Source organism: Heterocephalus glaber, unplaced genomic scaffold (assembly GCF_053883595.1).
Source record: "Heterocephalus glaber isolate CG9 unplaced genomic scaffold, H.glaber_assembly_v1.0 deba00001428, whole genome shotgun sequence".
NCBI classification, from domain to species: Eukaryota; Metazoa; Chordata; class Mammalia; order Rodentia; family Bathyergidae; genus Heterocephalus; species Heterocephalus glaber.
In genome coordinates this window covers 25,100,931-25,116,216 of record NW_028258293.1, presented here as the reverse complement: position 1 = coordinate 25,116,216, position 15,286 = coordinate 25,100,931, and the positions used below count along the sequence as shown (strand labels likewise).

The 15,286-nt window shown below is 35.0% G+C and overlaps 1 protein-coding gene across 1 annotated transcript; it reads right to left on the bottom strand.

Moving 5' to 3' along the window:
• Positions 1-6,173: 6,173 nt before the first annotated feature.
• Positions 6,174-7,124, bottom strand: LOC101711266 (olfactory receptor 52A5). Its single transcript, XM_004863475.1, has one exon. The coding sequence runs from the start codon at positions 7,122-7,124 to the stop codon at positions 6,174-6,176; it is 951 nt and encodes a 316-aa protein (XP_004863532.1).
• Positions 7,125-15,286: the final 8,162 nt, after the last annotated feature.

The window sequence follows — 15,286 nt, the reverse complement described above, 5'->3', positions numbered from 1 at the left end:
TTTTGCTATTGATCTCCAATTTCATCACACAATGATCTGATAATATACAAGGGATAACTTCAGTTCTTTGGGATTCACTTAAACATGTTTGATTACCAAGTATATCGTCTATTTTGTAGAATGACCTGTGTGCAGCCATAAAGAATGTGCATTCTGATTTTGTGCGGTGGAACACTGTAAACATCTCTTAAGTCCATTTGTTGAAGAATTTGTTTGAATTCTACTGTTTCATTGTTTATTTTCTGCCTAGTTGATCTATCTATTTATGACAGTGGAGTATTGGGATACCCCACTATTATGATGTACTTATTTGATTTTTCTTGTCTGTTAATATTTGTTTTATATATTGGGTGCACTAATATTTGGTGCATATATATTTATAATCGTCATATCTTTCTGTTGGATTGTTCCCTTTACAAGGATGTAGTGGCCTTCTTTGTCTCTCTTAATTAGTGTTGGTTTGAAATCCATTTGGTTTGCAAATAGGGTAGCTACTCCTGTTTTTTTTCGGGTTCCTGTCACATGGAGTATTGTTTTCAACCCTTTAACTTCCACTCTATGAGTTGTTTTTCTTTTTTAATTAAGTGTGTTTCTTGTATGCAGCATGTTGTTGGATCTTGCTTCTTGATCCATTCTGCCAGTCTATTTCTTTTGATTGGTGAATTGAGACCATTAACATTGATGGATATAACTGATATTTATTGACTTATCCTTGTCATTGTTTTTTCCTGTTTTTGAATTCTCCCCCTTTGGATTTAATTCCTTGTCTTGCCTGATTGATTCATTCTGCTGGGCCTCAAGGTGTTGTGATCCTCATTGTCTTTTCTTAGGATATTGCTTTAAAATTTTTTGGAATGCTGGTTTGGTATTTGTTAATTTCCTCAGGTGTTCTTTGTCATCAAAGTATCTTATTTCTCCATCAATTTTGAAAGATAGTTTTGAGGGGTACATCAATCAGGGTTGAAGATTGTTTTCATTTAAGGCTTAAAATATGTCACTCCAACCTCTTCTTGCCTTGAGTGTTTGTGTTGAGAATTCTGGTGTGATTATGATGGGTTTTCCTTTGTATGTGATTTGTTTCTTTTCTTCAACTGTTTGTAGAATTTTGTTCTTCTGTTGGGTTTCTGGAATCTTAACTATTAAATGCCTATGGGTAGTTTTTTTTGTTTTTTTTTTTTGATCATAGCTAGTTGGAGTCCTATATGTCTCACTTATTTGTATGTCAAGTTCTTTTCCCCTGCTTGGGAAGTTTTCTGCCATCTCTTCTGTGAACAGTTTTTTTATGTCATCTGCACTCTCTCCTGTTTCTTCATTGACTCTGATCAGTCTTATGTTATTCTTCTTTGCAGATGCTGGATCAATTTCACATGGTTCCTTACTATTTTAAAAAAGTTTTCTTTTCCTAGTCACTGATTGCAATCCTATCTTCTATATCTGAAATTCTGTCCTCACATTGGCTCATTCTGCTGCATAAACTTTCTATGTAGTTTTTAATGTCCTCCTTGCATCCATTTTTACCTTATGCTGGGATTCCACCATGTTCCTCAGCTCCTCTATTTTTTTATCTGTGTCTTCTCTAGATTAATCATGCCTTGCACTATAGGCACAATCTCTGTTGTTCTCTGAGAAATTATTTCTGATTTCAATTTTTCCAGATCCTGTTTCCTTGCCAGTTTGGGGAGTCCAGGTGGTTGAGTATCAGATTCTTCCATCTTGTTTCTCTTTGAGATTGCCTTAGGTGATCTGGAAGTCTGGTTTGGAGACTTGCTTATGTATCTTCTCATTTCAACAGATGCAGCCTCCTATGCCTTTATTGAGGCAATTTTTTGCTCACCCAGTGGTCTTCAATTCTCTGCAAGCCACCAAATGGCCTTTTCTCTGCTGCTCACCAGTGCACCAATTCCTAGGTTCAGAATGATTGCCTTCTGCATCTCTGAGCTGATCTGTTGCCTGGGTGACCTTCTGACTGGAGCTTGTACACACTTGGAATGCTATCTAGGCATGTGTCTGGCTAGGGCCTGCTCCCCCCCCCCATATAGCTGTTTTCTGGGATGGCCTTTGACTGGGGCCTGTGCATCCCAGTTCCCGGTGTCTGAGCATGATTCTGGCTAGGGTCTCTGCACACTTACTGATGTTATCAGGGCAGGCCTCTGGCTGTTGCTTGTCTGCCTATACAGCTCTTTTCTGGGCAGGCCTTTGGCTTGGGCCTGTGTGCCCAAGCAGCTGGGGTCAGGGCTGGGCCCTGGCTGTATCTATCTGCAGCCATGCCACTCAGGTCCACACCACAGCTAACTGTGATCTGCATATGCACTTACCAATGGTATCGGGGTGGGCCTCTCCAAGATTCCTATATTCTCATGGTGAATTTAGTTGAGAGAAATAGTTCTGAAATGTTTTAATTTATTGACCAATATCACAATGTTTGTCTTTGTTACTTCCTCGTTGCTGAGAAAATGTCTCAGACAGACACAAGTTAAAAGAGGAAAAGTTTATTTCTGATAACAGTTTATAGAGTTTTACATCCATTACTGCCTGTCTCCAAGCAGGGCAGCATGGTATGGGGGCATTAAAGGAGGCATGGTAGAGAAGAAACAGTCCATGACATGGCAGGTAGGAAGCAGCAAGCAGTGAGCTTGCATTCTTTCTTTTCCCATTATAGCCCATCCTGTTATATTCATTGTATATTCCTTTCTATAAGCCTCTTGGGTGTTGCCACCCACACTCAGGGTGGGCCTTCCCATTATCCACACGCAGAACCATGTTAAAGCAATTAGTAGGTTTACTTAACTATCCACATTCTTAATCTATAGTCAGAAACCCTTGATCCAGCCACCTCATAAAAGCCCCAGACTTGAGCCCAAGAGGCTTTGGACAGACATCTAGATATAAGCTACAACAATGTTAGTGTCTTGTGAACTGGCAATTTGATTTGTAAGTGCATGCTGATATATATATTAGCATATATTTTTTATAATTGATCTTTCTTAATGCACATTAAATAGGATAGGTAAACACATTGTAGTATGCTTTATCTGTGGTATACTATTCAGAAAGAAAAATGAACATAATTGAGATATAATAAATAGATAAGACTAACAAAATGATGTGCAAAATACATACTGTGTGACTCCCTTTACATGATATTAAAAAACAAGCAAAACTGAATTGCAAAATGAAAGAATGCATGGTTAGGTTGTAAAGTATGTATAAAAAAGAGAGAAACAAGAAAATAATTATATCAGATGTTATGAAATTTACCTTTAGGGAAGTGTCATAAAATATTAATGAAGGGAAATTACCAGGCTTGTTGATGGTGATTAAAGATTACTTCTTCATGTAGTGGCTACTTTTATGGTTGTTTCCTCTATAATAATTCAGACTTTTTTTCCTTTTTGTTCATGAATTATACACAAAACAGCAAAGAAAAATACACTGGCATGTTATTTTTTTTCTCATCACCTTACTCAAAGATTTAATAGTAGTCACTTAATCAGATAAATTGAGAGTGCTACCTCACACATATTCACTTCTGGACTGTCTATTCTTACTAATTAACCTATATCCAATCTATTGTACATGCAAGAAATAGTGAGTAACTTATTATCCCATGTAATGTTCTCTTTAATTATAGGTTTAAATGGCTTCACTGTAATCACAGTTTTTTGATGCCATAAATTGTTAATTTAAAATTATTTTTAATTTCACAATGTGTATTTAAAGTTTGTGATGTTTGTCATCCCATCACATTTGATGAATAAAACCATGAATTCCTAAGGACATATCATATTTCATTTTTTCTGATACAGTTAGCTATCTCCATTCTTTATGTGTCACATACAAAAACTAAAATGGAATTTGTATATTTCTGAATGAATTTGTACATTTTTATTTTCATTAATTTTAAGAGGATGATTTGTCATTAATTTTTCAGGATACACTATTCATGCCAACAATAAAGAAATATCTAATTTTCTGAAGAAGAATTAAAATATATTATTTAGTGTTTACTTTTCCTATCACACTCAACATATTTTGTGTATTGTCTGCCTATTGATTAATATATTTTTATCCCTGTCATTGTACTTTTATTTCTTAATAGTGTATGGTTGATAAATCCTATTAAAAACAAAACATATTATGCCACAAGTTTAATTTTGTATTGTTGACAAGTTCTTTCTTTCAATGATAAACTTATTTTCCACGTTGTCTAATGATATAGCTTTATCTGTACGTGAGAGAGATAGAGAGACAGACAGGGAAAGGGAAAAGGGAGTTTGCTTGCATTCTTTATTTCTTTGACTATATCACAACAAATATAGAGATCCGGATATCTGTCCCTCTCTATTTGATTCCTTTTAAAAATTACTTTTTAGATCTAAGAATTGATGTTTGGTTGGGGGGAATATAAACACAGTCTACTGATGCAGCATCCTGAGAGAGGTTGAATGAAGATATAAGGGAGAGGAATGACAACAGGGAAGAAAGATGAAAAGTCAAGCCTCATCAGCCAGTTTGGGGCTCATATTTAATCTCAGGATTACAGAATGATTCTTTCAAATCCACATCTTTCTTTTGCCTTAACAGTACTGGAACAAAAATCCTAGTGTGTACATTTTCTGCATGTCTAGTTTGTGTGTTACATTAGAGCCTCTAGATTAGTTTCTTTTTAATATAATTGATTAACAGCAGGAAATCATTTAATTATTTATCATCCACTGTCATTTTTACTGAATGCCTAAGAAGTCTCTGGCGTTGTGCTATGCATTATAGTTGTAAGTGTAAGTAGGACACCGCTACTGTACTCAACATACTTGAAGCAAGAGATTTAAAATTCAGTACTATTTATTTCTATGTCCAATAAGAGAAGTAAACCTCCACATTTAATAACATTCACTTAGATAAAAATTATTAAAATGTGTGGTTCCATAGGCTGTCGTCTATATGAATCTTTATCTCTGTTTCTGTTTTCCTGAAAGGTATGTATGTGAATATACCTATGTTTATATTTTCAAATAGAAATATTTCTTAGTGTTTAAGTTTCTTGTTTCATTGTATAATTTTTGTTACATTACATGTTTCTATTACCTGTATATCAATAAATATTATAGAAAATGTACACATGTAAATAATTCAAAATTTTAAAAAAGGCAGATTCTAGGATAGTCTCAAAATGCATCCATTTAGTTATAAATGTCTCAAGTTTATCTTTCTTTATGGCTGAGTAGTACTCCACTGTGTTAAATAAAAACATCTTTTTTATTCCTTCATTGGTTGATGAGCATTTGGATTGTTTCCAAGATTTAGCTATTACAAATTTTATCACTATGAACATGATTGCACATATATCATTGTGGAAATCAGATACATATGTGTAAATAATCCGTTGTCTCTCTGGTATAAGAAAGTGAAAGGGTAAATAAGGACCAAAATATATAAAAGATATGGAAGAAAAATAAGAAGAAATGTTGACAAGCAAGGGAAAGAGAGAAAATGGGGAGAGAGAAAAGGGAAAGGAAAAAAGTAAGAAAGAAGGAAAAATGGAAAAAAAAGCTTTTGTAAATAAGGAGGGAGGGAAGATTGATGGGAGGGGAGGGGATTGGGAGAAAAAGAGGAATCAAGATATACCATTTACAGGTACAAACTCACTTTGATGAATATGATCATTATGTAAATTTAAATTGTTCCAATAAAATTAATTTAAAAATGTAAAGTCAAAGAGGGGAGATCATACCCAGATGTATGGGTATAGGTTGGGCTTTTACTTATGTACCAATAAAAGAATTTAAGCAAAAAAAAAAAAAAAAAAAAAGAATATTAGAGCATAGCAAGTTTCTTGGAAATTAATGGGAATCAAGTGTTGTTTTCTCAATAATTGTTTTCTTTATGGGTCTAAGGGATGCCAGAAAGGAACTTCTAACTGTAATTGGAGAGACTAAAAGCAGAATGAGTGAAAAAACTTGAAATATTTACATAAATGAAGTAGGTTTTCCTTCACATCTGAGCCAATCAAGGTTATTGTTTTTAAAAGATTTATTGAATGCCATCTTAAATTATTAGCTTAGAGGATTTAAAGATTTTTTTCACATGTACGTATTTTAATAAAACATGAATGGTTTCATCATTCAAGTTGTTACTTGGAACCAACTTGAAATTTCTGTAGGACTTCATGGTGATCAAGATTGGTTTTTGGAGAAAAACATTTTCAAAACATGGTCACGGATTTGTTTGGTCTTAACTCCATAGACAATAGGATTGAGAAAAGGTGGGACTAACAGGTAGAGATTTGACAAGAGAATGTGAACATATGGTGGGATGTGTGAGCCAAACCTGTGCGTGAAGAAGGAGAAGAAGGCCAGGAGGTAGAACTGGAGGAAGACACAGATGTGAGCGATGCAGGTGTTGAAAGCTTTCAATCGCGCCTCCTTCTGAGGCAACTGGAAAACAGTGATAAAAATTCGAGCATAGGACAGGGTAATAAAGATTATGTCAAACCCTAAGATGAGGAAGGCAACCAGTAGGCCATATATCTTGTTGACTCGGACATCCTCAGCTGCTAGTTTCACAACAGCCATGTGCTCACAATAAGAATGAGAGATAACTGCAGTTCGATAGCGCTTCAGGTGACATTTAATAAGAAGGAGACTTGGTACTATAAGAATGAGTGCCCTAAGTGTCACCCCAACTCCAAGATGAGTCAGTAGTCGATAGGAGAAGATAGTGGCATGTCTCAGAGGGTGACAGATGGCCACGTAGCGATCCAGGGCCATTGCCAGAAGGACACCTGATTCGGTGGCCTGGAATGAGTGAATAAGCCCCATTTGCAATAGGCAAGCATCAAAAGAAATCTCTGGAGAATGAAACCAGAAGATGCCTAACATTTTGGGCAGTATAGAGGTGCTAAGTGCTATGTCTGTGGCTGCCAACATGGCCAGAAAAACGTACATTGGTATATGTAGGCTGTTTTCATTTTTGATTGTAACTAAAATGATGGTATTCCCAAGCACAGCAATGATATACATGGCACAGAATGGAATACCAATCCAACACTGCACTGACTCCAGGCCAGGAATTCCAATCAGTATCAATGCAGAAGGCATGAAGATTGAGCCGTTAAATGTAACCATGTTGCCTTGGCTGGTAGAAGCAAGTAGTGGTGTTGCTATTTCATCTTCTATTCCATGTCAAGACCTGACATGTAAGACAAAGAGAAATGATTTGACAAACTATATGTTAGTCAGGTTAGTCTCTTATAGTCTGATTCTCCACTTATAGATCCTCAGAATGTATTAAAATTTATTCTCCAAAGGTTCAATGGTTCCCCAAGTCCAACTGTTTCCTTTGCTTCTACTCTTACTTCTCTGAGAAAATAAATCCATTGTATTTGAGTTTAAATTTTTCTCAGAGATTGTGCTCCCCTTCCATGGCTTGATGTGTACCTGTCCTTTGTGTTTGATATCACATGCCAATTCATGTTTCCTGCATTTCTTTCTTTAACAATAACTGCTTTTTGCTTGTAGGCTTTAATATTCATTTCAGATGAACCCTTTGAAATAAGATAGAATGCTTTAAGGAAAGCAATTCTCTGTTCTTGCACACACACATTTAATCCACTCACAAAACAATATCTGTGTAGGTGAAAATATTTTCACAGTTTTCATAGCACCACCTACACCCTCTTCTCCCCCTGTACCTTTCTGCTTTCCACTGGTCACCCCAGCCCACAGACCTGCAGCCCTCCAGGGCCTCCATCTCTCACCATAGATCTGCTTCAGGGTAGAGAGACACTGCTTTGTCTTCTAAAACTCATAAAAATTTGTCTACCAGACAGCCTGTGATGCTATAGCTTACAACCTGGACTTATATTTCCTTCAAAAGTATAAGAATAAAACAATTTACCAGTACATGTTTTAGAAATATATGAAAAATATAAAACAATTTATAAATGCATTCTTAGCAATTACATACTTACTTTTGAAAACATTTAAGAAGAGTTTGAAATAAACAAGTAATGTGAAAATGAAAACAACAGATTAGTAATAGAAACTCTCATGATTGGGCCTTTTTTCTTCAGCAAGTATGTTTATTGTTGCTTTTTTGGCACCCTGGTAAAGTTAGACTGTCTCTGAGAAATGAAAGGACACTTATAACCTATATGAGAGAAAGGGGAGTGGTATTTTTTGCTTCATTTTCTTCAAATTTAACTTTCTGGGAAATTTTTCCTTTAAGAAATATAAAATATGTTAAACTATAATCTTCCTTTTATCAGAAAATAGTTTTAATACATATAAATTAAAAGATTTTTCATAGCAATTTTACTCTGAATTGTTTACTATCTATTTTGCAAGCACTGTTTCAAACATTTGAGAAAGATAAACTCATCTATTCTGTATTTATGAAGTAGCTAAATTGTGTTAAGAGGGTGGAATATGAAGCAGTAGGATCTACAATTTATCACATATATGTTGTACCATTTACTCTCTTAAATTCTTAGAATATTTTGGAATGATTTACTTGGTTGTGTTTATGATATTGACATCATTAGCTTATGATATTAATTTGAAAAACTAAGAATTATTACAGGTATATCTCCTTGGAGGCAAATTCCATGGCATAGTGATCCACTATTTTAAGACAAATAATTTTAAGCTTTTCTTGATGGCAGATAGGGTAGAGTTTCTGCCTATTAAAAATCCAAAGTACAACAATTGTGAATACTTTGAAGGGCATGGAGGACAGAAGGCAAGAAGTTTGTGACAGAAAGCAGTTTGTAATAGTCCAGATGGAGCACAAAGAAATGATATGGCAATGGTGAGGGAATGAGAAGTAAAATCTATGTGATTCACTGACTAGACGCAGAAGAACCTGAGAGAAATTGAAATAGAAATGTTCTTGGATTGAGAATTACTGGACTGGATGAAAAAAGGCAATCTGAGGAGAATTTTGTGTGCACAAATACACACATATTTAAAAGAAAGAGGAAAGCTTTTTTTATTCATTGATATTCCTGAGCCAAAGTGAATGATTTGAAATTTTCAGTTTTCTCCATCTTAACATACCCTGAATCACTAACGTTGCCTACAAGGTCAGTTCTTTCTCAGGCTAACTCCCAGGATTTAAAACTCTTTAAGGACTTGGGCATCTAATTCTAAACTCCTTATGCAGACTAATCCTAATGCAATATCGATGATATCTTCACTTTATACCATGTCTTATATTTTTTACTATTTGATTTCTGCCTTAAACTCTGCACTGACAGAATACTTTTACTTTTTCTGAGATAGTTGTCCGCATTACAAATGTCAAACAGCCTTCTCATAATTAGCCCTAAAATGCCTCCACTTAATTTCTCAAAAAAGTTGTAAATTCAGATGGTAGATATTTCCATGGATTGTAACAATGAATTATCCAGAATCTGAAGCTCTCAGACAGCACAAATCCCAGATCTGCCACTGATCAGTTTTCATGCTCTTGAGCTAGGAATGAAAGTAAGTTCCTCATTTTCATCATTGGTAGAATAAGGCTAATGGATCAAGACATAACAAGATAACTGAAATTTACATCAGAAAATCCATTTACAGTATTTACAAAGAATTATTAAAAGTATTACTTTCTTAGCAAAAGCAAGCTATTAACCCACAGAAACATCTTACCCTTTGGATAAAGCAGCTTCAGGTATGTGATGACACAAGAGGATTTCTTCCAAAAATTCTCCAGGCTAAGAATGTAGACCTTCTTGGAAAACAAGCTTTCCAATAATACATTAGTCCAGATATTATTCTCTATATGCTCTCTAATTTGTTAAACTCAATTCAACATTGCTGACCCCATATTTGATTAATTTAGACATAGTCTGAAAAGCATGTGTTATTGTAAAACAAATTGTTACAGAGTGCAGACACTCAAATACTGTAAGTTCCTGCTGTTATTTTATCTTCCTGCCATCAGAGGGTATCACATAGGGTATGCATTGTTTTTGAAATAAATCCTCCATTTCCCCACTCACAGTGCAGAACCTTAAGCCCACATACTTACAGGAACTCTCCGTGAAAACATAAGCAGAACTCACAGGGTATAATCTTCTTGAGGATTCAGGCAGTGAAGGATGAGTGTTTTGTACCCTAGAATGCCCATGTGGGACTGGGTTTCTCTAAGGAACCTTAAGCTTCTCCTATGATAAGGATAAAAACCAAAGCAAAACATAGTTCAGAACAAAGAGCTCCATTATGTAATAAGAGCTCTGAAACAAATTTTTTTTGTTTCTCAAACTCTGGATGTCCATATATCTTTGGAACTTGCAGAAGAAATGACCCTTTTAAAAAATTCATAATAGAAGACAGTATCCCAATATCACAAAAAATAAACCAATGAAACTTATTACAGAAATAATGAGCTATAAAGTAAAATTAAGAATTTTTCAATACATATTTATATTAATCACCGTGCATGCATGCTGACAGAGAAAGAAAAAGCATATTTTAATTGTAATTCTAGCATGACAGCCACTGATTTTTATGAGGTTCACAAATTAACTAACTTCAGAAAGGGTACTTAGAGCTTCAGTCTCCTTAGGTCTCTAAGTGCAAATCCTCCATGGAGAGGTGAAATAAATATTTCCTATGTCCAAACCAGCTCTCACTAAGTAGTTCTACCATGCTCACAATTTGAACTAATTTTATTTTTGGTACCTTGAGTGCCAATTATAATATACATAGTTATATATATTATCATATATATGTTATATAGATGTGTGCTCAGAACTAATATTTTGACCTCTATTTACTTAGTAGAAAGAAGGGATTGTACCCTGGTGAGGGAATTTTCAAAGTTGGAATGTCTGTGGAATGAAATAGTGAGATCATGTTAACCAGAAACTAGTAGGTGTGGGTCAATGGAGACATAAGTCAAAAGACACATAATTTCAGATGGAAAGGTAAAATACATTCAAGTAAGCTATGCTAAGTCATGGTGACTCACTACAATTGATAACAATATATTGTACACTTGAAAATTGCTTAGATTAGATTTTTCTTCCAATAAGTTTATTTGTAAATTTTAGGTATACAATACAGTTACAATCATCATTGGGATCTTGTACCTTTAAATGATTTAGCTTGATTCATAATTTTTCCCCTTCCCCTGCCCTCCTTTCACCCCCTCCACCCTTCCCTATTTGCAAAGACTTTGTTTCCGTTTTTTTCTCATATTTTTTTCTTTTTCCTTCTTTTCTTTCCCCTACCCCTCCCACTTCCCCTACTCCTTTATAGCTTTTCTTCCAATGACCCAATATCAATTATATATTTTGATCCTTACACTTTTAGTTTTTCACACCAGAGAAACTATTTGGTATATACACGTGTGTGTCCTATTTATTTCACTAAAGAGTATGCCCTCAATGTGCATCCATTTATCTATAAATGTCTCCAGTTTCTCATTTTTCATGGCTGAGTAGTACTTCATTTTATTTTTTTAAAAATCACATCTTCTTTATCCAGTCTCCAGGTGATGGACAATTGGCCTGTTTCCAAGTTGTACCCATTACAAACTGTGCCACTATACTCATAGGTGTGCATGTATCACTGTGGTATGATTCTTTTAATTCTTTTGGGAAGATACCCAGCAGAGGAATAGCTGGGTCAAATGGGACCTCTAATTCTAGTTTTCTGAAGTATCTCCATATTGATTTCCACAGTGGTTGCACCAGTCTGCACTCTCACCAACAAAGGAGAAGGGTTCCTTTCTCTCCACAATACCACCAGCATTTGTTGTTGGTTGATTTCATGATAGCAGCCATTCTTTCTGGGGTGAAGTAGAATCTCAGTGTTGTTTTCATCTGCATCTCTCGATTAACCAGTGATGTTGAACATTTTTTTCATATGTTTATTTGCTGTTTTAACTTCTTTGTCTGAGAAATGTCTGTTCATTTCAGATGTCTATTTTGAATTGGGTCTTTATATTTGGGGGGGGTCTGATTTTTTAAAGTTCTTTATATAGTCTAGATAATAGTCCTTTCTCTGAGGAATAGCTAGTAAAAAATTCTTCCCACATTGTAGGTTGTCTCTTACCTCTGTTGGTGGTTTTTCTTGCAGTGCAGGAATTTAATAAGATGTGATCCCAGCTGTTGATTTTTTGTGCTAGTTCACATGTAATTGCAGTTTTGTTCATAAAATCTTTTCCTATGCCAATATCTTCCAGAGTTTTACCTACCTTATCTTCCAGCAAGTTTAGTGTTTCTGTTTTAATATTTAGATCTTTAATCCATTTCAATTTTAGATTAGTGCATGGTGAAAGGTACTGGCCTAGTTTTAATCTTTGGCAGGTTGAAATCCAGTTTTTCCAACACCATATATTAAAGAGGGTATCTTTTTTCCAGTAAGGATGATTGGCTCCTGTGTCAAAGATGAGGTAGATAAGCATGTCTGGTGTTGATTCTGCATCTCCTAATCAATTCCACTGATCCTTGAGTCTGTTTCTTTGCCAATACCATGCTGTTTTTATCACAGTGCCTTTGTAGTATAGTTTCAAGTTGGGGATTGTGATACCCCCTGCCATGTCCCTGTTGCCTAGAATTGCTTTCGCTATTCTAGGTCTCTTCTGGTTCCAAATGAATTTTTAGATTGTTTTCTCTCATTGTGTGAAATATACTGTTGGGATTTCAATCAGGATTGCATTGAATCTATATAGCAGTTTTGGGAGTATGGTCACCATTTTCACTATATTGGTTCTTCCTACCCAGGAACAGGTGATATCTTTCTATTTTCTTATGTCCTATTTGATATCTTTTTTCAGAGTTCTGTAGTTCTCAATGTAGAGATCTTTTGCTTTCTTTTTTAGATTAATTCATAGAGATTTCATTTTTGGATGCTATTGTGAGGAGAAATGTTTCCCTAATTTCTCTCTCAGTGAGCCTGTTATTTGTGTACAAGAAAGCCATTGATTTTTTGTGTGGTCCTTATATCCAGCTACTCGACTGAATCTGTCAATTAAATCTAGAAGAGTTTTAGCAGTTTTTTTTGTCTTGTATGTGGAGTATCATGTCATCAGCAAATAATGATAGCTTAACATCTTTCTTTCCTATACTTATTCCTTTTATTTCTTTCTCTTGTCTAATTGCTGTCACCAATGTTTCCAGAAGTATATTGAATAGGAGTGGTGATAGTGGACATCTTTGTCTTGTTCCTGTTTTTGGCATGAAGGATTTCAGTTGTTGACCATTTAGTATGATGTTTGATCTTGGTTTTGCATAGATAGTCTTTATCAGGTGGAGATAAAGACCTTCTATTCCAATATTCTGTAGGCTATTTATCATGAATGGGTGTTGGATTTTGTTGAATGCTTTTTCTGCATCAATTGAGATGATCATATGGTTTTTGTCCTTGACTCTGTTAACATAGTGTATTACATTTATTGACTTACATATGTTGAACCATTCTTGCATCCCTGGGATAAATCCGTCTTGGTCAGGGTGTATGATCTTCTTGATGATCCTCTGTGTTCTGTTTGCCAGCATCTTATTGAGTATTTTTGCCTCTATGTTCATTAGGGAGATTGGCCTGTAGTTCTCTTTTTTGGTTGGGTTTTTCTCTGCTTTAGAAATCAAAGTCAGACTTGCTTCCATGAATGAATTCATGAGTATTGCTTCCCTTTCAATTTAATTGAAGAGTTCAAAGAGTAGTGGCAATAGTTCTTCTCTCAGTGTCCTGTAGAATTCAGCAGTGGAGCCATCAGGAACTGGGCTTTTCTTTGTTGGTAAATTTTTAATTACATTTTCAATTTCACTGATTTTAATTGGGGTGTTTAGAATTTTATATCTTCTTTGTTCAACTTTGGCAATTCATATGTATCTAGAAATTTGTCTGTTTTTTCTGTGTTTTCCATTTTACTAGAGTACATGGTCTGGAAGTAGGTATTGATGATCCTCTGGAATTCTGTTGGATCTGTTCTGACTTCACCTTTTTTCGTTCCTATTTGCGTGGGTGGAGCCATGTCTTTCCTTTTTCTGATAAGGATAGCTAAGGGTTTATCGATTTTATTTATTCTTTCAAAAACCCAACTGTTCAATTCGTTGACTTTTTGTATTACTCTCTTAGTCTCCATTCCATTGATTTCTGCTCTGATCTTCATAATTTCCTCCCTTATAAGAGTTTTAGTTTTGTCTTTCTCTTCTTTTTTTAGGAGTTTAAGGTTCAGCATCAGGTTGTTTATTTGAGCTTGCTCAGTTTTCCTTGTATTGGCATTCACTGCTATGAGTTTTAATCATAGAACTGCTTCCTTTCTGTCCCATAGATTCCTGTATGTTGTATTGGCATTATCATTTAATTGTAGAGACTAAATTCTTCTTTAATTTCCTCAGTGACACATTGGTTGTTTAGGAGAGTATCGTTCAATTCCCATGTGTTTGTGGAGTTCTTGCAGTTTCTTATGCTATTGATTTCCAGTTTAATTTCACTATGGTCTGATAATATATAAGAGATAACTTCAATTCCTTTGCATTTACTTAAACATGTTCTATGAGCAAATACATGGTCTATTTTGGAGAACGACTATGTGTAGCAGAAAAGAACATATATTCTGATTTTGTGGGATGGAACACTCTATAGACAGCTATTAAGACCATTTCTCCAAAAGAGTGGTTCAGTTTTAGTATTTTGTTGTTGATTTTTTGTCTAGATGATCTGTCTATTTGTGACAGTCGGGATGTTACAATTGTATTAGTGCATATTTGGTTTTTCATGTCCCTTAATATTTGTTTGGTAAAGTTGGGGACATTAGTATTTGGTGCATATACATTTATGATTGTCATCTCTTCCTTTTGGATTGTTCCCTATACAAGGATGTAGTGCCCTTCTTCATCTGTCTTAATTAGTTTTGGTTTGAAATCTACTTTGTCTGCAAATGAGATAGCTACCCCTTCTTTTTCCAGGTTTCTGTCACATGAAGAACTGTTTTCCATCCTTTTTACTTTAAGTCTATGAATTTCTTTTTGAACTAGGTACATTTCTTGTATACAGCATATTGTTGAATTTTGTTTCTTAATTCATTCTGCCAATCTATTTCTTTTGATTGGTGAATCGAGGCCATTAACACTGATGTTTACAACTGATATGTATTGATTTAGCCTTGTTATATGATTTTCCTGTTGTTGGCTCTTTTATTTTTTTTTCTCCCCACTCCCTTTAATTTCTTAGTTTGTCTGTCGGATTTGCTCTGTTGGGCCTCATGGAGTTGTGACCTTCCTTGTCTTTTTCTAGGATAGTTTTTAGAATTGTTTGGAGTGCTGGTTTGGTAT